The 25,798-nt window shown below is 38.6% G+C and overlaps 1 protein-coding gene across 1 annotated transcript in view; it reads right to left on the minus strand.

The window, feature by feature from the left end:
• DDC (dopa decarboxylase) overlaps positions 1 to 25,242 on the minus strand; it is a 55,841-nt gene extending 30,599 nt beyond the window's left edge. Inside the window, exons 1-6 of the mRNA XM_074576293.1 lie at positions 25,177 to 25,242; positions 18,968 to 19,204; positions 11,834 to 11,947; positions 11,031 to 11,150; positions 5,317 to 5,451; positions 2,656 to 2,799 (exon numbers count right to left, since the gene is read on the minus strand). Of these exons, the coding sequence (XP_074432394.1) occupies positions 2,656 to 2,799; positions 5,317 to 5,451; positions 11,031 to 11,150; positions 11,834 to 11,947; positions 18,968 to 19,168 (714 nt within the window). The 5' untranslated portion in view covers positions 19,169 to 19,204; positions 25,177 to 25,242. The remainder of the gene's footprint in view (positions 1 to 2,655; positions 2,800 to 5,316; positions 5,452 to 11,030; positions 11,151 to 11,833; positions 11,948 to 18,967; positions 19,205 to 25,176) is intronic.
• Positions 25,243 to 25,798: the final 556 nt, after the last annotated feature.

Consider the following 25,798-nt stretch of genomic DNA (forward strand, 5'->3'; position numbering starts at 1 on the left):
CAATGCCACTCCCAAAAAAGGCTGTCTGCCAAATCCTATGTATGTGAAAAGCAAACCTATAATTACCAGATTTCTGTAAATGAGAGGACCTGTTTCACACCAAGCAAACGCATCCCTGATTCTCCACTCACCTCTATAAGCAAAGCAATTCTATCAAGTTCAGTATAATGATTCCTCATTTATACATTAAATATAAGAGGAGGATCATGCCTATAAGGCATTGTAAATTGTTTGTATTTTCTTTTTAACCCCCACAAAACTTTTTTTTTGCTGAGAAGGGAGACTGCATCAGCTTGGATGGGCAACCAAGATCTCTGCATTAGGAATGATCTCTCTGCTGTCTCTTCAGGCAAAATTTCTTCTGTTAAACTTTTTGCTTTGATGTTGAATCACTCCCCTTAGTGAAGGATCAGTGAATACAGGGAGACAAGGATTAGTGTCATAGTGTCCTAAGGTGTTTCCTTGGCAATGCGCATATCTCTGTCACCAGAACAAAATAAAATAGCACCAAATTACCCAAGAACAAAAGAAATGAAAAGGCTTTTGAAATCTGCAAGCCAGAAAAGGGAGCGCTAATACAGTGCATGGACTGCTGCTCAGCATGACAGAGAATTAACACACCTTTTGAGTTAAGAGGCCAACCATAAAGATAATGAGATCTAGTTTAATCTAAGCTGACATTTTTTATGTATACAAACAAATGGAAGACCTGGCACAGGCCATATTAACTCAGACCGAGCCTTTACTGTCTTTGAAAGCCTGTTTTGCACAGCTAAGCAAACAGAGGAAGAAAAACAACAGTTAAATCACCCTTTGTAAAGGTGTCACTGAATGCATAAAACAGAATTTTTTATTTCTTCTTGGTACACATAGAAAAATTAATAAGGGATGAATATTTATGAGAGACAAGTTGCATTTTTTTGTTAATGGACAAAAGATAAGAAAAAACCATTAGATTTGTAATTAGTGCACAGAGATGTGATATAGTGCTGTACTTGTAATAGTTTAAAATTAACAGTAAGATAAACAAGTAGAACCTTATACAAGATATTATGAGCTGGTACCATATAACAGACAAATAAAACACGCCTTATGGCACATCTCCACTTCAATACGTGCAGCACACAGAAGTTCATTTAGGCAGCCTTTTAGATGCTTTGTTTCTCAGTCATAGTCTTATTATATTGGAAAGCAATTGATGGGATGTGCTTGGTCATCCCAAGGACTTGCTAGTTCTAGGCAGGCTAGAAATTAGCAGCATTTTGCACATATGAAAAACACTTTTCACTCTAGTCATCCTCATACTACATAAAACCAGATACTAACGGTTAATAACAAGAAGAGTAAAAACATTACATTTTCAAAAAAGCTTGGTGAAGTTTAAGCTTCTTTTTCTTATTTCACACTTATCCAGGACTATAAGCAAGCTTAATCTGCTAATTCTTCTGAAAACATTTAATAGACATTTAAGTCACGTTAGCCCTTTTCAAAATGTTACCACATGAAAGAAAAGAAAAAAATTGTTGCCAGGCATGACTTTTCTGAAAAAATCATGACATATTTTTGACTCTCTTAAAAAAACGCATTTCTGAAGTTCTTGGTTTCTAAAATAAGTTTTTTCCCCTCCATTTTTTGTTCAGTGGAAGCCAGTAAAAACCAGTATTATTGGTAGCACATTATACCCCTTTATAGATCTATACAGATCATGGTCTATATCAAGTTTTGTAGAGGCATAATGCTTGGAAATAAGCAAAATATTTAGTTGATGACGTACAAAAACACAAGAGAGGATACTTCATGAAAAAACAAATGGTAAAATCTTGCTTTAACTTGAAATAATAAGATGGTGTTCTGAACTGACAGGAGGAGTAGATCGCAAATATTCTTTTTGATCAGGTACTTATCATAGTAGAACCAAACTTTAAAATTATATCCAATCTAACACTGTTCTGTGTCAAAAATTGGGGGATTATGAGCTTTAGCCACTGAGATAGATATAAATATTTGCTTTTGCTGGCCTGCTGTGGAAGCAGGAATCTCTGGAAAAGAAAGTGGACAGATAACAAGAAATGATGACACCTTAGAACTTCCACAGCCAGGTGCCCTATAGCTCACCTGTTAGAGGTAAGTCACATACTCCCAAATGCCTATCTGACAATGTCTGATCTTGCTGATATTTGGGGTACTTTATGGAGGTTGATTTCTTTGCTGAAGTAGTGAGGAGGAGAAACTATTTTTTCTTGAAAATACTTAAGTCAGAGATACCGTCATTTAATTTATTGCCTTTAAACTTGTTTTATGTGTAAGTAAGTTAGAACCCAAAAAATAAAAGTATACCTTTGTAAAATAGGCAGTTCAGAATTTGAGTGTTAGGAGATTATAACATCGCAGGATTACATGCAACTACAAAATTTGCCTGCATTTATTCAACTGGCTAATATAACTTCAAGTCCTTTTAAAACATCCATTTTTGCTGAGAAGTGCAAGCAACTGCTCAAATGAGTTTCTTACACTGCACAGAAAGACGCGTGAAGAACACTCATGGAACCTGTCCTAGTATTCTAGCTCCCTCTTTTAGGGATGAGATCATCTACTCACATCAAAAATAGCTTATCAGAAGCAATAACCCACTGATCAATTAAATCCAGTACTCACAAAGAATGGGATAAGACCAGAAGCCTTGTCTTCATCCAAAACTTTCCTTAGGGCAGAACCACAAACACTAAATGTATCATCTGTAGAAACACTTTTAATCTTCACACCACCAATTAATGCAGCCCTTTCCACTGACGAATGAGCCTACAAGGACATGGGCAGGTTTTAAGACAGATACCTTTTATTGGAATGTAAATAGTTCATTTGAATTTGAAAATATATAATCATTGCTTTCAAGTAAAGCAATAGTTGAGATCCTGGGACTGTTGCTGGTACATAACAGATATGTACCTCTCCCTCTTTCATACAGAAAGACAGACAGACAGACAGACGGACACACACACATACATATATATATATAGATATACATGTACATACACAAACACACACACACTAACAGAAACCCTGAAGCATTCTTGAAACCATTGTCACGGCGTCATTCAGACAAGAGTTAAATTAACCTTAGTGAGAGCTTTAATTAACATATTCACAATTAGGTAGGTTTGATTAAGAGCTCCAGGATTTGGCTCCAAATCAACTAAAAGACATGCAGATAATCAGCTCGCCTGATAATGATTCAGTTGCTCACTAGCATATTTTTATGGCATACAGGTTTGCTGAACCCTAAAAAAATATACGTCATGGTATGGTATAGACTGAGATATTTTCTTACATTACCTTTTTTTTTTTTATTATTACCTACTGAATAAATTGTAGTTCAATCATTCATTCATTTTTGGTAGGCAATTAAGGATCATTCCCAATATGTTATTTTATTTATAACCCATTTTATTTGAATTCCTTTTAAATAGTATTTTTTAGAACATAAAGTAAATCTCGGTAAATAAAAACAAAGGTATCACTAAGAAATTCTTATAAAATTGTGAAGTATAATAGTATAATAACTCTATTAACAGTAAAAGGTATGGTTAGCCACAAAATACTCTCCTTTAGAGCATGACTAAAACCAAAAAAAAGCTATTTTACCTTCCACTTTCTACAATTTTATGAATCATCATTAATTTGAAAGGAAAAATTCCTCACCTTTTCATATTGTGATTATTTTCATTCATAATGTCCATCCAGCCATGTTGGTTCTTACTAGTGACTACAAGAGCACTTACGAATTCTATTCTAATTTACCATATAATCACAGAAAAGATTAAGCCAAAACACAGGTTGAACAAAACCAAATGAAGATAAAGTTTCTGCCTTTCAACTTCACATATCCTGGAATGATGTGTTTTAAAGGCAGATTGACTATTAACTTGCATCTCAGCAGCACCTCCTGCTAAAGTACTTTGGCAAACTAATTAGGCACCAGCTTGAGAAAATATAGAAGTCTAGATTTGAAATATAATTAACTGCTTTTGAAGCAAAAAACAGTGTGTACCATAGCAATACCATACGTCATTCAAGTGTACAACAGAAAGAGGGATTTTATAACTCATTTATGCAAGAATTGTAAATAAGCAAACTATAATAATACAGTGAGGTTGTTAGCCCCAGCTAGAAACTCAGAATTCTTTCCTCAAGCCTCCAAAATTGTAGTAGGTTCGCTAATAACTGCAGCCATTCACAATCTTAAGGTTAAAACTGCCAACATGCTTTTGCATTATAGCAAATCATTAGTGACATGCTACTCCTAGAATTCCTAGACCTCAGCAAGGTACTTGGGAATCTCCCACCACCCTTGAAGACAGCAAGGAACCAAACAGAAATGAGTGAAATGAGTGGGCAGCTACTTAAGGTAGCCAAATAAACACGGCAAAAAAAGGCTGATGAAGGAAATGGCCTGAGAAAATTTAAGAATATAAAAAAAAATACCCTGACTTCTGTCCTGGTCCCAAACAGTCAGGTGTCTGCTGTCAGGGGTAGCTGGATGCTCCTTTCAGCTCCCGGGTCTCACATTCAGTGTCCCTTGCAAGAGGAGCCTCAGTCAGGATAGCCCAGGCACAAAACTGACAGGGATAAAGATTCTCCCAGACTGCTGAGAATCTAAAATGATCTCGCAAGACACAAAAGATCTGAGTTCAGCTTTCTGCTCTGGGTGTCCTTACCAGCCAACTTTTTACCTCCCTCCCGATGCATTCTTGCAGTGTTGTGCATGGTTTTCTCTCCCGCAGAAAGGCTTAGGCTTACTTTCTTTTGTGGATTATTGCCTATGAGTCACGCAGGTCTGTTCTTAATGCAGAAGGACCAGTGAGCTCTACAACAATCTGCTTTGAAAGGTCAGCAATATCTTAAGGCAAATCCTTCTATAAACATAAGATCCTCTGACCTTCAGTAGAGAGGAAGGCCTGTCAGTCCTCATTTCAGGTCAGCCACTTACATGGGACAAAAAATGAAAACAAGTAAAAGGTTTTGTGCATCACTGGGTCAGTGACTCAATACAACTGAAATTATCACCTTGCTCAAGTATGTTTATTTAGTTCAAATGAGCTTTTCTTGTAAAGAAGCGATACTTACGTAACACTGACCTCTGGATATTTATTCTTTGTATCATGGTAGTACACATGAGATTCCAGCCAACTTATGATGTACAGTAAGATTTAAAGAAGCAAGATCAAATAGTCACCAATCCAAAGACACCTGCCTATTGAGATGGCTGAAATTGTTAAGTAGAGAGCCCGTGTTTCCATGTTTTTGAGACATGCTCACCTGATCAGAAGCATAGGCCACCAGCCTACCCATGATGTCTGATTCTGTTAGCTCAGGCTTTTCTGACTGCACCCGCCTGATAGTTTTTGTTCTTGCAGCAAGCAGTGAAATCAAGGTGGCCTCGCTTGCACTTCCCTGTGGGACAAATTGAAGGAAGGTTCAAAAAGAAGACATTCCAGAAGAAGAAAAGCAATGTTTTCTTCTGTATGAATCTGCAAAGTTGTTAACAGAAACTGCCTGTGAGAAACTGCGCAATCTCATGCTTTTTAAGAATGTGTGACAGCAAGGGAGGCGTCTTTATTTGATCTCGCTCTCCTCCTTCCTGATGCCTCTCTGTCTGTTCTCTTTAATCTCTATGCTTGTTCAATTTAGGCACTAGCCTTGCAATCAGTGCTAGAAAGCCAGATTCACAGAGTTAAATGCACGTGAAAAGGCTCTTGAGCCAGGAACCAATCATTTGTTAACCAGCAACAATGGCAGAGTAACTGTTGATTTCTGTTACTCTGGATTTCCGCACATTAAACTTCCATCAGAATCTGACTGTCAAATCTCATTTCTGTCAAGCAACATGCATAATTATAACGCTTATTTAATATTTAGAGTTACCCTGGGCAAGTCAATTATTGTGGCTAAAAGAGAAAAAACACTGAAAAAGCAAAAAAACTATGATTCAGCTACATACGTAGCTAACTACATTTCAAAGTATTAGTTATGTACATTTTATTCATCAAAAACACACAGATGAAAGGAACAGTCACACGCTATTTCTAAATTGCCCTTTGACTCACAAAACATGAGCTTAAATTCTGTCTTGGATACTCTGTGACAACACAGAGGGGAATTCTTTGTACAATCAACCGTTACATTTCACAGGAGAAGACAAGTTCCCACAAATTCTTTTTATGGTTTTCCTCTAGAACAGGCAGATGAAACATACTCTAAACTGCTCTTTTAAACTGTAAGTAACGGTTTGTAGACACATGTTCATAAACCAAGTGGGTCTGGGTGTCCATATGCAAGACAGAGTTTTTAGGTACTTTCACAGTTGAACAACTGTCACGCGAATCTTCCTCTGTCAAGCACACAACACTACAATAGATCCAGTTGCTTATATTAGTAAGTACGTCTCAGAAATATCCCCAGTGTCAACAAGCTAATTTTGGAGAGATGTTTCTGATGCTGTACCAAAATTCTGTTCTCCCTCTATTGTAGACCTGTGTATACTTGCTAATTACAACAAACGTTTAAATATTGGGGAAGTCTTATTTCTTCCCTGGAGGTGTGCCTGATCCTACAGATTTCATACATGAGAATGATCCCAGTCAACTCAGACTTTCTCCTAATACTGAAGATAGCTGAGCTATTTGTATGAGACAAATCTGCCTTCTACACACATCAACATGTCAACAGTGAGTGAACTTAACCCAGCTGAAATTCAACCGCCTCATGAATAGAGCAAGCAGGGAAAAGGACAGTCCCTAAACATTTACTAAACATATCGCCATGATGAAGATATTTTATCTGCCTTTCCGGTAGTGTGGGATTTGAGGAATTTAGACCCCAGGGTCTGCATCAGAGCACAAAGACGAGCTGGGGACGGTTTTGTGCATTTCTTATAGCTGCTGCTGCTGCTGCACACAGCATTATGGCAACGGAGGGAAATATTACAGATACAGAATGGTATTGGAAAACAGGTATCACTCTTGGGTCAAGTAAGGTAGAACTTCCATGTGGAGGCAAAGGGTGAAGGAAAATTCTGTCCATTAATTACAGAAAACATAATTTGGCAATCTTCCCATTTAATCTTATGCTGCATGTGGTCTGTAGCCAGATACTCAGAATACTCATCAGAATATCTGAACACCGAGAAATCATGCCTGCCCATAATTCTCAAAACACATGATGCAAGAGCGCGTGCACACCATTATCTTCATCTTACACATAAAGAACTTGCACGATCTGATTCATCTGACTTTATCTGTCCAAAAGTTAAATATCTGAGATAAAATAATAGTTATGGGGCCCTTAGTATTCAGTTGTCCTGGAGAGAGGTAAGCATAACCAGAAAGCAATAATTCCATCTATTTAAGGCAAATATTCCGGACTAAGATAAATGGTTCCTCTAAAGGTACCTTCTTGTACGCTTAACTTTATCTGACAAAACATGAGAACAATCTCACACACTGTAAGTTTCCTAATGAGAAACTTCTGTCATCATGTCTTGGTTAGAAAAACTATTTCTGCCATGCTCAGCACAGTATTATCTAATAACAGTGAAAAAAAATAATATCTGTGCTTCCTGACAGTCCTGTGAGCTACAATATAATCACTCAGGCCCTGGGGGTCCAGCAGACATGAGGCATCTTTTGCAGTCAAGAACATCACCTATTTTCTGAGAAGCTGGGGTTTTTTTCCTATTTTTTTTACAAGCAGTATATAATCTTCTAAAGAACCCTGCCCAATCAGAAGACCTGCATAGTGGGCATATATTACCAGAAAATATTGTTTGAAATACCCTTTCCAGCAATTCAGCAGAGGAGAATACTTTTTGTTTGTGCAAACCACTGCAACTTACTGTGATGTTCCTACAGTTTTTTGTGTAAGAAGTAAGTTGTATGTCCTCATAATGAAGTTAGGCAACATAAAGCCTGTGTGCAACACCTAATTCCATCTCGCATCGGGCAAGTCACTTAAAACAACCTTTCTTAACTTTGGTTCTTCGCAGTACAATTAGCTCTAGCACCCTTGCATTTAATATGTAGGAAATAATACTAATTATGACTTTTATTAAAATATATATTTAATATATATATTTAATACGTATATTATAACCTTTCAAATGTATGTGGAGACAATGGCGCTTTTTTTCTTCTTCTTTTTTTTTTTTTTTTTTTTTTTTTAGTGATGAGGCCCTGTAAAACTTAGTGTCTTTCCAGGATATGAAAGAAAGATATAGATATTAAAGAAATGCACACAAATACATAAAAGAATATGGCTGTAGGCAATTCAAAAGGTTAAGGCATTAATTTGAGATCTGGAAATTTAAGCCCCCACTATTCTGGAGACTGCCTGGCTGGGCAGGCAAATGACTTACTTAGGCTCAAGAATAGTCAGCTTTCTGAGGAGTGCCACAAAATGTCCTGGCATCCTGGTTGTTCATCCAGGCTGGTGCGTAGTCGGTGTATACAACAGTTCTTGTAAAAATTTCCTTACACAGAAACAAGGATGAACAGGAGAGGGTCTGCTGAATCTTGCCTCCTGATACAGAGCTGGTACATAGCCCAAAGGCATATGAATCCAGCAACTTGGAAATGTTTTTGGATGTCTCATGATAGGCATAGGCTTTTTCACCTTCCCTTAGTTTCCATAAGTCACCTTTTTTATACTGAAGCTGACAGTGTTTGCAGAACCTCGTTTGTAAAGCTCTTCTATTCCCTTGGCACTTTAGTCTTGCAGTAAATATTTTTGAGGAAAACAACCCCTGGATTCTTGAACTACTCAGCTAACTGACAAGAAAGATAGATCAGCAGCATTCCTAACCAGGCCAAAGACAGGCTGAGTCTCATTTTGTTTCACCCTTAAAATACTTCTTCTTTGCAGAGCAAGAAAACTCTTTATAATTCAAAGTAGGTACGCTTTTCAGCAGTTTATCTAGAATGAACAGCAGGATACAAGCTTCAGGAAGAAAGTTGCTTTCTCACTTATTTTTAAAAGCTGGTTTTTTTCTCCTCTTGAATGCTGTATTCTGCATTAAGTGAAGGATGATGATACCTTTCCTTTTACCGCAAGCAAACAAAGGTTGCCATGGCAAGCAGGCTCAAGAGGCGGAAGAAATATCAGCAAGAGCTGATGTTCATGTCCACCAGAGCTCTGAACTGAAATTGTCTTTCATCTTTTGCCATTTTCAAGTGTCATCCTGCACGCAACAACAAAGTGCTTCATATTGACATAGACTTTCAAATGTAATTAAGAGCCAATTTTCACAGGCTCAGTTTTACCCAATACCACAATAATTACTTGGTATTTACCAAGAAAATGACTGGCACTTTCACGTGTTCATGTTGTCTTTGCCTCATGCTCTCTTATCTGTATCATTATTTCCTCAAGAGCAAGACAAGAAGATCTGCAGCAGAAATTACTTCATCGTAAGCAGGAACACAGAGCACCACTTTCAATTCTTGAAACTGACTGGTTTCTGATGAAAATTATGGGCAATCCAGCATCGTCAGCCTGGGAGGGCAATAATTCCTGCTGATAACCACCAGACATAATTGCTTGCTTTCACTGGTACAAAATAAATACTGTTGAGATGCATGACGAAAACTTGATTTCTTGAGCACAACCCCCTCCCTAGTAATCATTAACGAAAAAGATCCTAACAGAGCAAGCAGATAAGTAAAGCGTTATTCTGGAAATACACTGGTGTAGGTGCAGCTCTGCCTAGGGGAATCATAGCAGTTGGGTTAAATTCACACTCACCTAGGAAGATATTGGGAAGAATTTATTGGAATAATCTGTAGGGATTTGCAGTTGAGATGAAAGAAAGAAGCCCTCACTTCTAGCATTTAATTCAGATGTATTTTAGAAGCCTATCTTAGGATAAAATGGATTGTGCCCTGGCCTCCAATGACCAGTCTCCAGAGATTATCAAGGGAGCAAAGAACAATTATTTGAAAGTCAGTCTTTTTCATAGGAGAGATCTATTTCAGTTAGATTCATAGCTGTGACCAGAGTCTGCATTTGCAGAAAGGCCATGGCTGACAAACAATACAGCTTTATTATGCATGCAAGTTTGCCCATTGGTGATATATCCATTATTGTACAGATACTCTGTTCAGACACTGTAGGCTTTCATTAAGTACTCAATGTCAAAGTTTCAGAGTTTTGTTCTATTTTGGATACTGCAGTGTCATCTGAAAATTGTATTATCTACTGATAGCACTGTTTAGGTCCAAATTTTAAGCACCTCTTAATTTTATTTTAATATTCCAATATTTTATTTTGTTATATAAGGGAAACTTCTTAAAATAATTTCAACTTCTTTGACAAAGATTGATAGACTTTCTACTACATTCTCTTATTTCTACTTATAGAAGATTCTCTCCTATATTCTTTTCCATTGCTTGATCTCTGAGACTTTTTTTCTGAAAAAAAAAGGAAGGCTGTTTTGGAAACTGACTGAAGTAAACCACTGAACATGTCTAAGGTGGACTTCGTGGAAGCCTTTGTCACCACTTTTCATGATGGTGTACTCAAAATCCTCACATATATTTCTATTTGAGAAGTTTTTTTCTATTTTCAGCTATGGAACATTCTTGTTTGTAAGAATGCACATTGCATTTGCACATTGTTTGTAAGTATGAGCTCACTTCACTTGATCAACAAATTAAAGTTTCCATCCTACACCATTTTTCAATATTATGATTTGAATTTTAAGCCCAAATTGTGCTGTTAAGTTGAACTACTAACAATTCCTCACAGAGACAAGGGTTTCAGAATTCAGCTGCTCTGAAAACAAAACCATGACTTTCATCAATGATCCTACCCACCTGTGCGCATTCTCACAGAGCATTAATCTTTCTGAAAATCTGAAAGGAACCTATGTGGCAGAAAAAAACATATCTTTCCTTTTCTTAGTGTTTTGGTATGAAGGTTTTACAAAATCATGAAGTCCACAAACTCATCCCGTATTCTTTTTTCATGTCCCCTCTTACCTGAATGACTCCTCCACCTTGGCCATCTTTCACAGCTAAAAACTCTTCAGGCAAATTAATCATCTTCCCTAGCCAATCCAGCATGACAGTCTCCAGCTCCGTGCAAGCTGGACTTGCAGCCTGTGTTGAAAATAGAACAGAGGCAATAATCTCACTAGACCATGAAGAGAAACAGGATCCACCAGAGCAAGAATAACTCTTTCTCTCTCTCTCTCTTTTGACTATAGAGGAAGAGACTAGCTGACTAACTTCACCAGCTAAATTAGGGACCTGAAGACCATTTTATGCATGTTGTTTCTAATATTTACTAAAAAAATGTCAAACTGGGCCTCACATAGAACCATGACTATCAAATGTCAGAGCTAGGATTTGCATCTTGCGTATTTTTTTTTCGACATCAAGTACCAACCTCTTTTGAGAAGAGCCCATCTCATATGAATGTGGATTTTTTTAAACACAATTTTCAATTCACCCAGATGATAAGAGAAGTAACAGCACTGGGGGATAGGCAACAGTCATACCACTTAATGAATTACCAGTAAGTTTGCACTGCTACCACTAATTCTAAATGCTGGTGATTTTTCAAGGGCAAAACTACTGGGAAATAGTCTTTTATTACTGGAGTCATTCAGGGTGTCTATGCGAAAACACTTAGTTAGCTAAGGAAATTTACCCATAAAAATAGTCCTGCGACTTCAGTGCTATTAGTCAAAATTTCATTGAAGAATGTTACTGAAATGCTTGAAATTTTGGCAAGGTGAAGCACTATTACCACATAGCAGTACATGCCCCAGTAAACTTACCCAAGAGAATCCCATACATCCTATTCCACTACACAACATATCTCCAAGAAGAGCTGGGAAGGAAGAGGCTGCAGGGAAGTAGGCAAAAAAGTATGGACTGTGCCAGTGAGTCACCTGTATTAAGGGAAACATAGTCATTTTTAACTAATGCAGGAAGCAGAAACAAATCGTCACAATGTCAGAAAAGATTAGAGGTTGGGACCAGTCAACAGTTCTCCACTACCTGGCTGTAACACAGGATTCCATTTTATACGAAAGCTTACCTTGTTTTTTCTCAAATTTTTACCTATCTTTTACTCAAAGTAGAAATAAATTAGTTCTTGCCCAAATCTCCCAACAGCTCCAAAATCAGAGTTCTCCATTTGTCTGCCCAGAAGACAAGAATTGCATGGGCAGTGGCAGTGTGAGTTTCTGTGCAGGGCATTGTTCTCGAGCCTCTGCTTCCACGGACTCCAGCATTTTGTTCTTTCGTCTCTGTCATGCAACTGACTTAGCAAGCGTGTCTTCAGTACAGTAGAGATCCACGGAACTCTCTTGCCCACACTCTGGAGTTATCTTCTAAAATTCAGGCACTGAATCTGGCCAAAACAGCTCCTCACCACAAAATGAAACAATCCATACCAATATCTACTACCTTCTATAGAAAATTAAACTATCATCTCCCCCTAACAAGTTGTGATTTATGCACAATTCCACTTTATACGTACTAATATGAGAGAACAACACGACAACTGCACAAATTGTAGCCAATTCATTGTCTTGCAGCAGCAATATTTAGAATTCTCTTTAAGCAATGTTAAGGATCTGTGAAATACTGGATAGTGCTCCACAACTCCAATCTGATAAAATTTGAAAACAGGAAATGTACTGCCACACTGCAATATTCGGTAGAAATAATGTGATCTGATACATTTGGCAAAAACAGCTTTCACATTCAAGATAAAAGGCAAATTTTAGAAAAAAAGTGCTTCCAGAGGATTAAATGGAGTATAAGCAATAATTCAGCAGAATGTGCATAAGATCTTTCCTTTACTGGAAATCCAGAGACTGCTAAGTTATTGAAGCCTAGACTTATGCTGTTTTATTTGTTGGGTTTTTCTAATACTGGAGGAGTTCTGTGAAGACTGGAGGATGGTAAGAGCAGCCTGAGAACATCACTTGCCTGAGCTCAGTGTTCCCTTACTGTTTTGTTCTGCATTCCTACCTCTAATTAATATTACCTTTCACACTCCCCAGCCTGTGATAAGGTTTCTTGTTCTGGAGCTAACTCAGGGATCACTGTACTGCACTGTCCTGCATGCTGCAAACACCCCTTTTATTTCCTCTTCTAACCTTCTTCATGCCAACAACCAGCTCTTCTTTAAGAGACATGGTCCATGCTAAGGGAAAACTGTCTTAACTCTTGTATACACAATATCAGATCAGATATCACTTTCTCTGCTGTAGTATACCATATATAACATTTCAGATGCTCCTATCTCTTTCATATAAAACCAGCTCCTATCCACTACAATTTTCCTTCCACTGTCTAAACTAGCCCTATACCTGGCATGTTCAAGACTTCACTTTTACGGGTCACTAGATTCGAACCTGCTCAAATCAGGTATCCAAAGACAAGCCGCTGTGAACATTTTTAGCTTGTATCTGGTCAGGATCTCTTTCTTTGCTGTAATGAACTTTTAGAGCACTTGTGGCAAGCACCTTCCTTCACAAATCAGAAAAAAAATTGGATGGGACTTGGGTTCTTCACAGGAAAATAATAAACAGATTTAAAAATAGCCAATAAACAGCGGTCCCTGATAGGACCCACATGTACTGACTTTCACTGACGTCCATAATGAGCCAGGACTGCCACTGTTCATCTCCTCAGCTCTAATCCTCTGTGATCTGTAAGACTTGTGACATTTATCTTGGGTTAATCAAGTTAAACTGCCTACTTGCTGGGAGCCATTTGTTTGATGAAACACAGCAGATTCCAGTTGCACCACTCACACAAAGTGAAAAAGCCAAAAGCCCTAGGGCAAGTGCAGCTGCGGTTCTTCCTCTTGCTTCCCCTTCCCCTGAACAGCTGTAAAATTCATTTCTTTCGCCATGTTGGAACAGATACACTTAGTCAAATACTGCAAAGAGCTTGACATAATTGATGCTTGTTTTTTCAGCCCTCTGCTGATAAACAGTGATACACTAATGTCTTGGGCTCAGTAATTACCACTCTAATGCTTCTCAGAGACATTTTATTTCCCAGATTTCCTCTAAGGATGTCTTTCTTGTTGCTTGCTTAGTCTAAGCAAGAGTCTTCCTTTACCACACACTAAAGATAGGTACTTCGGCTGGAAAATTAGCATATTCAGTACTACTATTTGCAGTTACAACTAAACTCGATCATTTTTGTCTCTAAAAAAGAAGGAGATATATTTCAAGGGAACAAAGCAAGTCTGAGAGAAAGGTGACTCCCACTAATATTTTTATATGCATGTCCCTTCCACCTTGGCTTCCTGCTGTGGAGATCAGAGTTCATCAGTGTTCCCTCAGTCCCTGTTTCAGTGTTAGGAACTTATCACCATTATGGTCATTATCATTTAGTGGACTGCCCTTTGAAGGTCTACATCCAATTTCACAAGAAATAAAAGAAGTTTTACCACTCATGCATGCTTGTTCTCCTATAGCATAAAGACAGCAATGGATACTGCATTATTGCTTTACACAATTAATTGATCCTTGCTCCTCTGAAGAAACACCATTTTCACAGGGGTTTATGACCTCTGTCATATTATTTCCTATGAAGAAGCCCAGTTCCTCATTTAGAAAAGGGAGAGATAAGACATTCCCCAGTGAAATACTGGAAAAGCACTATAGCTGAAAAACACTAGATGTAACACAGGTGTTAACTAGATGTAACTAGATGAAACACAGTCACAGGGCTGTGATCTCACTGGGATCACAGAGATGTGGTGGGATAACTCACATGACTGGAATGCTGCGGTAGATGAGGACAGGCTCTTTAAGAAGGACAGACCACGAAGGTGAGGCAGGGGAGTAGTCCTTTATGCAAGACAGCAGCAACAATGCATGGGGACTAGCGATGGACAATGAGCCAGTCAAGAGCTTATGGGTCAGCTTATGATGGAGATTTTAAGATGGGCAACACTTGGGTGGGTGTCTGCTACAGACCACCTGATCAGGAAGAAGTACATGAGAACAGCATTCAGACAGCTGGAAGAAACCTCATATTTGCAGGTCATAGTTCTCAAAAGGGTCTCCAACTAAGCTGATATCTGCTGGACAGACAAAACAGCAGGGCACAATCAGTCTAGGAGGTTTCTGGAGTGCATTGCTGATAATTACCTAACACAGGTGATGGAGGAACTGATGAGGAGAGACACGCTGTGGGACCGGATATTTACAAACAAGAAAGAACTGGTCAGGGATGTGAAAGTCAGGGGCAGCCTTGACTGCAGTGACCACGAGATGGTGGAGCTCAGGATCATGAGAGCAGGAAGAAAGGCAAAAAGTAGGATCATAAACCTAGGCTTCAGAAGAGCAGATTTTGGCCTGTTACAGGACCTGCTTGTAAGAATCCCATGGGAGACAGACATGGAGAGAAGAGTGGTCCAGGAGAGCTGGTTGATTTTTAAGGATCACCTCCTCCAAGTTAAAAAATGGTCCACCTCACGTGCAGGAAGTCGAGCAACAGTGGCAGGAGGCCACTGTTAGATCCTGACAATGCTCAAACGTAAAAACAAAGCATATAGGAAAAGCAAGGAAGATCAGGTGACCCAGAAGAGGAAGGCTATAAAGGCACTGTCTAAGTATGTAGGGACAGGGTTAGGAAAGCCAAAACCATCTAGAGTTCAGTATAGTGAGCGATGTGAAGGGCAACAAGAAAGGCTTCTGCAGGTTCATCAGTATTAAAAGGAAAGTAGGGTAAATGTAGGTCTGCTGCCATATTGGGTTGGGGACTTGGTAACAAAGGACAGGGAAGAGGCTGAGGCACTCAATGCTTTTTTCACCTCAGTCTTTACCAGTAAAGTTGCCTTCAGGAATCCCAGGCTCACGAGACACATGAAAAAGCCTTGAACAATGAAGACCTCACCTGGAGGAAGATCAGGTTAGGAAATATTTAAATAAACTGGACATATATGAGTCCATGGAGCCTCATGGGATGCACTCACAAGTTCTGGCAGGAGGTAGACAATGTCATTGAGACTACTCTCAAATATCTTTGAAAGATTATGGCAACTGGGCAATGTTCCTGAAGGACTGGTAAAAAAGCAAATGTCACTTCTATCTTCAAGAAGGGCGATCTGGGAAACTGCAGGCCTCACCTCAATCCCAGGGAAGATGATGGAACCTAGAGGCTATTTCCAAACATATTAAGGACAAGAAGGGGATTGGGGCTATGCAGAAAAGATTTATGAAGGGGACATCATGCCTAAGCAACTTGACAGCCTTCTACAAGATGACTGGCTTAGTGGATGAGGGCACAGGATATTAAGCTAAGTTAAGACTTTCAATACTGTCTCCCGTAACATTCTTACGGACACAGTGATGAAATATGAACTAGACAAGTGGACAGTGAAGTGGAGTGAACACTGGCTAACCTGACAGACTCATAGGGTTGTCATCCGTGGCATGAAGTCCAGATAGAGGATAGTGGTGTACCCCAGGAGTCAATACCGTAGACAGTAGTACTGTTTAACATCTTCATTATTGACGATGGGACAGAGTGCACCCTCAGCAGTTTTGCAGATGATGTAAAACTGGGAGGAATGCTTGACACACTGTATGGTCATGCTGCAATTGCAAGGGACCTCAACAGGCTGCAGAAATGAGCCAACAGGAATCTCATTAAGTTCAACACAGAAATGCAAAATCCTGTACCTGGGGAGGAGTAACGCCCCTGAATCAGTACAGGCCAGGGACTGACTGGCTGGAAAGCAGCTCTGCAGAAAAGGACCTGGGGGTCCTGGTGGACAAGCTGAACATAGGCCAGCAATGTGCCCTTGCAGCAAACAAAACCAACAGCATCCCAGGCTACATTAGGAAAACTGTTGCCAGGAGGTCAAAAGAGGTGATCGTTCCCTTCTACTCGGCACTGGTGAAGCCACACCTGGAATGCTGTGTCCAGTTCTGGGTTCTCCAGTACATGTTCATACTGGAGGGATTCCAGTTAAGGGCCATGGAGATGATTAATGGATTGGAGCATGTGTCGTATTACAAGGGGCTGAGAGAGCTGGGATTGTTCAGACCACAGAAAGCTCAGGAGGTATCTAGTTAATGTGCGTAAACACCTCATGGGATAGTGTAACAAAGATGAAGCCAGATTCTTCTCAGTGGTATCCAGTGACAAGACAAGAAGAAATGTCTACAAACTGAAATACAGAAAAGCCCATTTAAACCTAATAAAAAGCTTTTTTACAGTGAGGGTGGTCAAACTTCGGAACAGACAACAGAGAGATTGTGAAGACTTCATCCTTGAAAACAGTCAACACCCAATCAGACATCGTCCCAAGCAACTTGCTCTGACTCTGCTTTGAGCAGTGGGGGTGGACCAAATGATCTCTAGAGGGGCTATCCAACCTTTACTATATTGTGACTTTGTGATTCTGTGCTCACGTGAGCATTCAGTACTTAGTATAAACAACACAGGCAGAATCCAAGTTGCTATAAGAACTTGGATTTATGTACTTGTGCTCTTTGTATCACAAACACTAACAGGAAAGTTTTGGATATTACATTTCTTCAGAATATATCACTTTGTAAAAGTAAATTTATTTGCAGGGCATGTAAATATCAAGAAAAACATCAATTTAGTTAAGAGGGAACATGACATGTTGATGACTTAATTGGAATCGAATGTCTCACTTTCTATTCTCAAATTATTCATCTCTTATTTTTTAATTTGATATTATTTTATTGGATGTTCTCAAGTCTTCAAAGCAAAGTGTTTTCTATTCTATTTCACAGACCAAAAAAAAATGGTTAGTATTCTCCTCCAATGAAAAAGGAAAGGCAATCGTATCTATGAGCAGCAATGAAAATATTTGCATGTGTTGGACATAATTCTCTTATCTAATCTGCACTGATTTAATTCTGTTGGATTTAAGACTTCATCCACAAATCTTTGAGAAGAGTGAAGAGATTTCCATTGACTTCAGTGGAGCTTTTGCCTGTTAAAGGACAGCAGGGTTGGCTCCAAGGGAAACAAGATAAAGTCATATTGAAAAACAAATAGTTACATTATTCAATGAAAAAGAATTGGTATTATAGTACACTGACTAAACACATTTGCAGAGCAGTGGTTCCACGTCCAGTCACGTAGCAATCATATCACCTGGCTACATCCAGAGAAGCAACCACAAGTGGTTATTGCAGAGATCCAAAGGAGAGATTCCTCATTTACATTTACGAATAATCCAGTCCTCTTCAAGCTACTTACAGTCCTTAGGAGACAAGCATGTATTTTTTTTTAAAAAATGGTATACCGTGAGTGGAAAAACAAGAAAAATTCAGAACTGGACAAATGCCAGATGCTTTGTTTTGCATTGTTTGATCAACACTGATCTAGCCAAGAACTAATATTTAGGTAGTGGCCATCTGCCTTAAAGGTACTAGAAGAAGTTTACATTCAGGGGAGCAAGTCAACAGAACAAATATTGGGGAGAATCCTTTCTAGTCAGCTCTGTAATAAAAAGAAGTTTCCTAAGAGAATTTTAACATTTAAAGATCAGCTTGAAGGAACACTTCAGGCACAGCAGACTAATAAAAATCCCATTTTATAAAATATTTACTGTGCTTTTCAAGTAGCAAAAATATCACATGAAATGGAAGTTATGAAGCTTCACCTTAACCATTTCAAGGGAGGAAAGGGAATTATTTCTAAAAGCAAGCCTTGCATGAAGCAAAAGAACAATTTTATTATTTCTAGCGAGAACAGAAAACATAAGTTGTATAAAGTGTTAGATCATATTTAACTATGGATGCAAAGCAGACTCCTGCCTTCTAAAAGCTAATCGGTGTGGGTACTTAGGTTTGTAAGGTCTGGCTGCACAGTCTTCAATCCACACTTTCCTTAAAATCTTTGGAAACCTAAATGCAGTATTGAACATTACACTACAAATCCATTTTTCTTACCCCTGGCATAATGATCTTCTCAATGTCTTTAAAGACATCCTCAAAGCTCTCAGGATCCTGGGGTGCACAGTCCGGAATGAGGGGCCTTAGATATCCTGGTTCCACATCTGGGAAGACCTGTCTTTCATCTATCTTCTCCAGGTAATCTGCAATATAGTCCACCACCTCCTTTCCTCTCTTGCGGAACTCTGCAGCATCCATGGGTATCAGAGTTTAGGACTTATTATCAGAAAAAACCTAAAAAAAAAAAAAAGGTAACTTTTTAAAGAAAATAATACTAGTTTTAAACCTGTTATTCAGATGATTTTTAGCATGATCATATGGCCTTTTTGAAAAGACCATATGCTCTTTTATTTCTGCGTATTAGGCTAACTCCCATACGGTGTTGAATTCTGCTCCACTCCAGTATTAGCTGGACATTGTACAGAAGTAAATCACACTGTTAAGTCTTTGATGCCTATGTCACGATGGAGATTAGATTACTACAGATAGGCTGTATCTTTAGCATAGAAGAGCTGTAGAGGCACATTGATGAAGACTGAGTAACCCGGTCTAGTGGAAGGTGTCCCTGGCCATGACAGGGGGGTTGGAACTAGATGAACTTTAAGGTCCATTCTAATTTGAACCACTATGTGATTCAGAAATCACAGTTATAAGCCCTACTGCTGCTGGGTGACTACAAGGATACGGCACTGTTGTGTGTGACATAAACATCTCCCTCCTGCCTTATAAAGAAGGGGTCTAAGGAAATAGCATGCTGTGTGTCTCTATTATAATCTATAATAACAAGCTATAACAATCACAGTTATCACAGTGATCCACTGCGCTGCCCTGTCATTTTATCCACTTCTTGCCTCACGTCTTGCTTCAAGATTTAGCTTCTTTACTCTTTTACTGCAAATGCACATGCTGTGCCATTTACAAAACCTTATTTCTTACCAAGGTTTCAATTAGAATTCACTTGGAGTTGATCTGTACTGTATTTTGCAGGGCGTTGTGAGGAAGCGCTGTCTGGGGCTGTCCCTGTTTCCAAGATGTTGGGCTGGAGCTCTAGGTGTGCTTTGAGCTAGGTGGAGGCTGTGTGAGCACACTCAAGGCGATGTAGGGCTCCGCTGTGATGAGCTGGAGTTTGCCTGCAAAGTGCTGTGCAAATCTAAACTCATATTGCTCGGGTGCCTGCTCCTGCCATCCTGGCCCTCCCAACTTTTTTACTGTATGTGGCTTTGCATTTTGAGTGCTCAGTGAATACCAGGTTGAGACGACAGTGCCTAAAAAGCATCTGAGAGTCTTTATACACTCAGATTAAGTGAGTGATGCTGTTCCTTGGGATCTACTGAGAAAATTGGCAAGTGAAACGAGGATACTCACTGCTGGTGTAAAGAATTACTACGCTTAGTTCACATACCTTCAGATCTTCACTTTGTAAGGAAATAATTATATTAAGCACAATGTGAATGTTATGGACTTAAGAGACTATTTCTTAGGTATCAGTTATTTGTGCTAAGGATTTATAATCGAGGACATCATTTTGAGAAAAGAGAGACCCTTCTGGGCTTTATTATATTTGAATTAGTAGCATCATATTACAAAAGAAAGACATCATTGATAAACACCATCCTAAAGACATCTCTGCTGCTACAAATAGAGGATCTGGGATTTGTGTAGAGCAGCTGCTGCTGCTATTTAAGAAAGCAGGGTGCTGCTGTAGGTCATGAACCACTTGGGAAAGCAAGGATCTGCACAGTAGGGACTTCTAGCCCCTCAGAGAATAGCTGTTCTCGTTGCTATTTTGTTAGAGCTTTATTACTCTCTTTAACCATCATGTAAGTGTTTATTTGGTGCTCTCTATGCCTTTCGGAAAGGGGAATTAGGACCTTTCTCAGATCTTGCTACTAAGTTGCTGAAAACGCATTAACAGTAGTCATTACGGTCCTCAGAGGATTCTGGTGGGCAGCTTTGTGTGTCATCTCCCCTTTGAAAGACTGTGTTTAAGCAAGCAATTTTGTTTCCACTCCTTTAGAATCAGGATGATTCTATTTCTTCAATATCCCCAAATCTTAAGTTCATTTTCATTTAACACATCTTTGATCACAGCTCAAAATTTTAATAAACTTTCTAAATAAGTCAGCATGAACTGCAGCAATCAATACGCATCTCTGTGGCAGCAATCTAATTACACACCAAGGCTCAGTTCTTTGGTTTAGATTTTTTTTTTGCCAGAAGAAATCTAAACATTGTACTGTTTCACTTCTTTTTCAAAGTATCTCTAACTTAACCCTTAACTTATGCTGTCATTATTTCTTTTATGCTACTTCATTCATCAGTTCATTGCTATAGCATGCTCTAAAGAACTTGCACGTGGTAATGTTATTTTTTTTTCCTCTGGTTTCAGAGATGAAAGCTATGAAAATAAGCATCTAACCCGTGACTGCCAAATTAGTGAGAGTTGCCTGAAACTGAACTGACCCAGAACTTGAGGACTTGGTGTTTCTAGCACTGCTGTTACTCACCACTGACTTACTGTTATTCCTACAGACTTTTACACGTGGATCAGTTCAGCTGAACATCTCATTCAGTGTCTGTGGGTCCAATGAACTGTCAGTAGGATGTCAGAAGAGGTCAGAGTATCACTATACTACTCTCCAGCTTTACTTTGTATCAATCAAGCACAGGGCATCATCTAACGTAGAAGCTACTGTGGTTTGCTTGGTCTTTTCCCAAAATATAAATCAAACAGCATAAATTAAATAGCATCATGTGCAAGCTCAAAACAGCTCACAAACACAAAAATAAATTTACTTTATCATACTACCACAACATAGATACTATGTTATATAGCTTGTGACCATTTTTCTACCACCTAGGCTTTTTGAATCTCAAATTTCTTTCTATTCTAAGTGATATTTACATCATCTTGTTCCTATGTAGCATGCTGATATAATTTATTGTCATTTTTATTATTAGCTGTTTGGACAAAGTTCTTTTTGGATATCAGGATAAGGAAATAAAATTTAGATCTAAACATCAGATACACATTCTGTGGTTTCAGCCTATGACCATGCAACTGAAATTTGTCAACTCAGTTTGACAAAACATACATTTTGGATAACCACTGAGATCTTATTTGTTACTTGTTAACTATAGTTCTTCCCAAGAACTGGAGGTCGACTGGCTCATCCTGACATTGTTTTGGCTGCACTACTTCTGTCATAAATCACTGTTGCAATAGCATTCTCAAAATTCAGGACAAAGAATTAAATTCCAGGGGAAACCCACTGTTTTGCATGGGAGGGGTAATTGAGCCAGGAAGCTTAAGCATAAAGAATGGGAGGATGAACCATCCATCCCAAATCTGCCATAGTTGCTGCAGTGTTATAAATTGATATAAACTAGTATATAGTTAACCTCTAATGAACTTTCAATTCAGTTTGATCCAGCAAAGTACATCAATCTGCTTCAATCTGAAGCAAAGTATTTCATTGTTCTTTCCCCCAAAGACAATACTGAGAAAATAAAATCTATCTAAAGATCTATCTATTTTCATGTATCCATGCATCTTCTCTCCTAAAAGTCCTTGCCCGAAAATCCCTTACGTACTGTAATACAAATATCTCACCAGGCACTGTGAAGGCATACTCCTTGCAGGAACACAACGGTCACTTAAATTTTCCTTTTCACCTCCTATTTCATATATTTTTTTTTTTTTTCTGTGAGTGACAAGACCCACTTACTCTCTCATCCCTATTTTCATTCTCTTCCTTGACCGCTCATTACAGATCTCACTTCATCTGCTTGAAAGTATTACTTACTATGGAAGCCACATCCAGTAGACTGAATATCTGACAATTGTTTAAGAGCTAGTACTCTAACACTGCAAAAAACTTCACCCCTCTACCTGTGCTGAGTATCTCTCTCTTCTACCTTGCACATGCATATACAACACATGTACAATGCAACAACACAATGCATAGAGAGAGGCCTTCCTTCTGTGCCGGTATATTTTAAAAATATAGAATGTGATTTTCTAAGAAGCAAAATACCTCAGACAACTCAGCCCTTAGGGTCTAAAATGAAACCACTGTTTGAGAGCATCCGTATTTCCTGAAGGGCTGACTGTTACAATCTGTGTTTACTCGAAATATCCACTTAAGTCAGAGAGACTTAAACCATAGCAATGCAGGCCAGTTTCCGAAACTAAATGGAAATTTCAGAGAAACCGAGCCTCTGTCTGAAGTATTTAATAGTTGACTATTTTCTTGAAAGCCTATAAGGAGCAATAAAAGCTCCATGCTCTCAGGGATCCCACACCTCCCAGGATGAATTCAACATATTCAGCATCTGCAGCTGAACCCCAAATGAGGAGAGCACAGCTTCTCAGGAGGCACCCTGCCGAATTATCAGCCTCCACCACTTTGTAAGCACATTGTAAGCACTGATTTCAAATTCACCGACAGCCTCACTCTGGTTGATAAAATACAATTTTACCAAACATATATTATGTCTGAGCACTTTTGTTGCCAGCAAGAATCAATGGATATGGACACCACTCCATACTTCTTCATATCAAGTCCTACTTTACTGGAGAAGATTGAGTTTTGCTCTTAACTTCAGGTAAAAACAAGAACAATCATGTTAAACCTTAAATGATATCAATGTATCTCTTTTTTATACTACTCATATATAAACTCTTTGCTCTTCAATTTTGCTGGAATTTGTCAGAGGACAAGTACACTACACAGTCTAAAGTTGACATATCCTTTGCTGCTTTGTTTAAACTACTACTTCTACCTCTGCCCTGAAATTGGAAAGCGGTAACATTTTATTTTAGTGAAGTTAATGAAAACTGTTGTTAGTCTTTAGATTGTATATTCAGCATAATGTTCATTTGCAAACTGTTTTCTATTTTATCTAAAACTGAACCATACAAATGAGCAGTTTACACACAGCTAAGTACTAAAAACATTTATAGGTATATTACATAGATAACATTCAAGTTATTCATTATTTCTGTTAAAAGGTAGTGTCTATAATTTTAGAATCTGTTTTTGCATTAACTAAATATAAATTTAAAAGATATCTAAATACTACCAGGAAATTTGTTATGAGGAAGAAAAAGAGAAGAAAAAGAGGAAAAAGAGAACAAATGAGAGAGGTATATTTGATGTATTATAAATTTATGAGTGCATGTTCTCCAGTTCATCAAAGTAAAATAAACAGCTAACACAATAAAATCTTTTAGCAGCTCCTATTATTAAATACAGAAAGGAAGAATGCAGAGACACATTAATAGCACCTTAAACTGATAGCTGCACTGGCTCAAAAAAAAAGTAATAACTGTCTATCTTTCCAATAAATGACACAAGTGCAGTTTCTATTCTGCCAACTGATTGTTGCAGAATATGTGATTTAAAGGCTACAGTGACACCACCGAAGCCATGAGGACTTTCTGCTATTGAACCCAACTGAAGGCTTTTGCAGCTGTTGCCACTGTTAAGCTAAACTTCTACTATTGGCAATAGCAGTATTGCCTGAATAAGGACTGTAGGATCAATTTTTTTTCAGCATGAGTAAAAAGGAACTGCATCTACTCTGTACTTCTACCTTTGCACAAGCCAAGAATTAGGTATGTATGTTACTGGTTCTACATCTCATTTAAAAATTTAATTTTCCAGTTAGAATTTGTTGGTTTTATTCATTGCTGTCACTGGCATACAGTCTGCAACTTAAGTCATTTTCCCTTCTGAGGTCTTATTATAGTGATGGGAAAGGGTTATTTCTGAAGAACAACCCCCCCCCCCCAAAAAAAAAAAAAAAAGTCATGCATTGAATTTATCTTGAAAATTTTATTATTCAAAATATTTGGAAATGACTTTCTCAAGGTCTGCTTGGTTGCTCAGAACTGTTGCTTGGAAAGACAAGATATAAACTTTTGGAAACAGGGTATTCTGCATAAATGTACATAAAGAGTTATAGCTGACATACATTATATGTAAAAACAAGCAAACACAAAATGAAAGGTGCACATCACATTGTGCAAACTTAGGTAAAAAGAAATGCTTTTTGAGTATCCCGGATTATCCCTAAAATAACACAGGCTGTCTGTTTATTAGCTGAGCTTCCATTCTGAGTAACCAATTGTTGCATTAATCCAAATGTACCTACTTGAATTCAATAACCACAAAGCTTCAAGGACAAAGAATGTTACTTACAGCGAGTTGGTAAGGTTTTTTCCTTCTCCTCTGTCTTTCTCACTGTCTTCGCTCCTCAGTGACAGCTATAAAGCGCAGAGGATGCAGTTGCCAGCATATATAGGCAGAGTACCCACGTCCCCTCAGCCTATCACAGCCCAGTGCTTTGCATTGAACATGCAGCAGCAGCATCTCCCCCTCCTCCCACACCTACTCCAAGATATACTTTGCGAAAAAAGCTGCCCGAAGCAGACGGATCTGACTGAGAAACGGCCATTGCCTTCGTTAACTGTGAAGCAGTGTGCTTCCTTCCACCAACTCCCATTAACAAGTCTGACAGTGCGTCTGATCACATGCTCCCTGTCTGTGTTACGCACTCTGGGACATTTCTGCTGTGACTGCTGCTGTAAAAGCAAGTGCTTTGAACCACTTCTGTGAAACATTATTTTCGGGAAAGAAACACAGATACAGCTGAAGTACCACTCAAGTGACTGCAAGCTCTGAACAGGTATACATGTGGGATTAGCATCCTTGGATATGCTGTATCATAACTTTTTCCAGTTTCTCTCCTTCATCATGTGTATACTTAAAAGCAATAGTGAGATTTGTTTCCCTATTCTAAAAGAAAAGTTTTATGGGGAGT

The sequence above is a fragment of the Larus michahellis genome, chromosome 2 (genome assembly GCF_964199755.1).
Source record: "Larus michahellis chromosome 2, bLarMic1.1, whole genome shotgun sequence".
NCBI lineage: Eukaryota > Metazoa > Chordata > Aves > Charadriiformes > Laridae > Larus > Larus michahellis.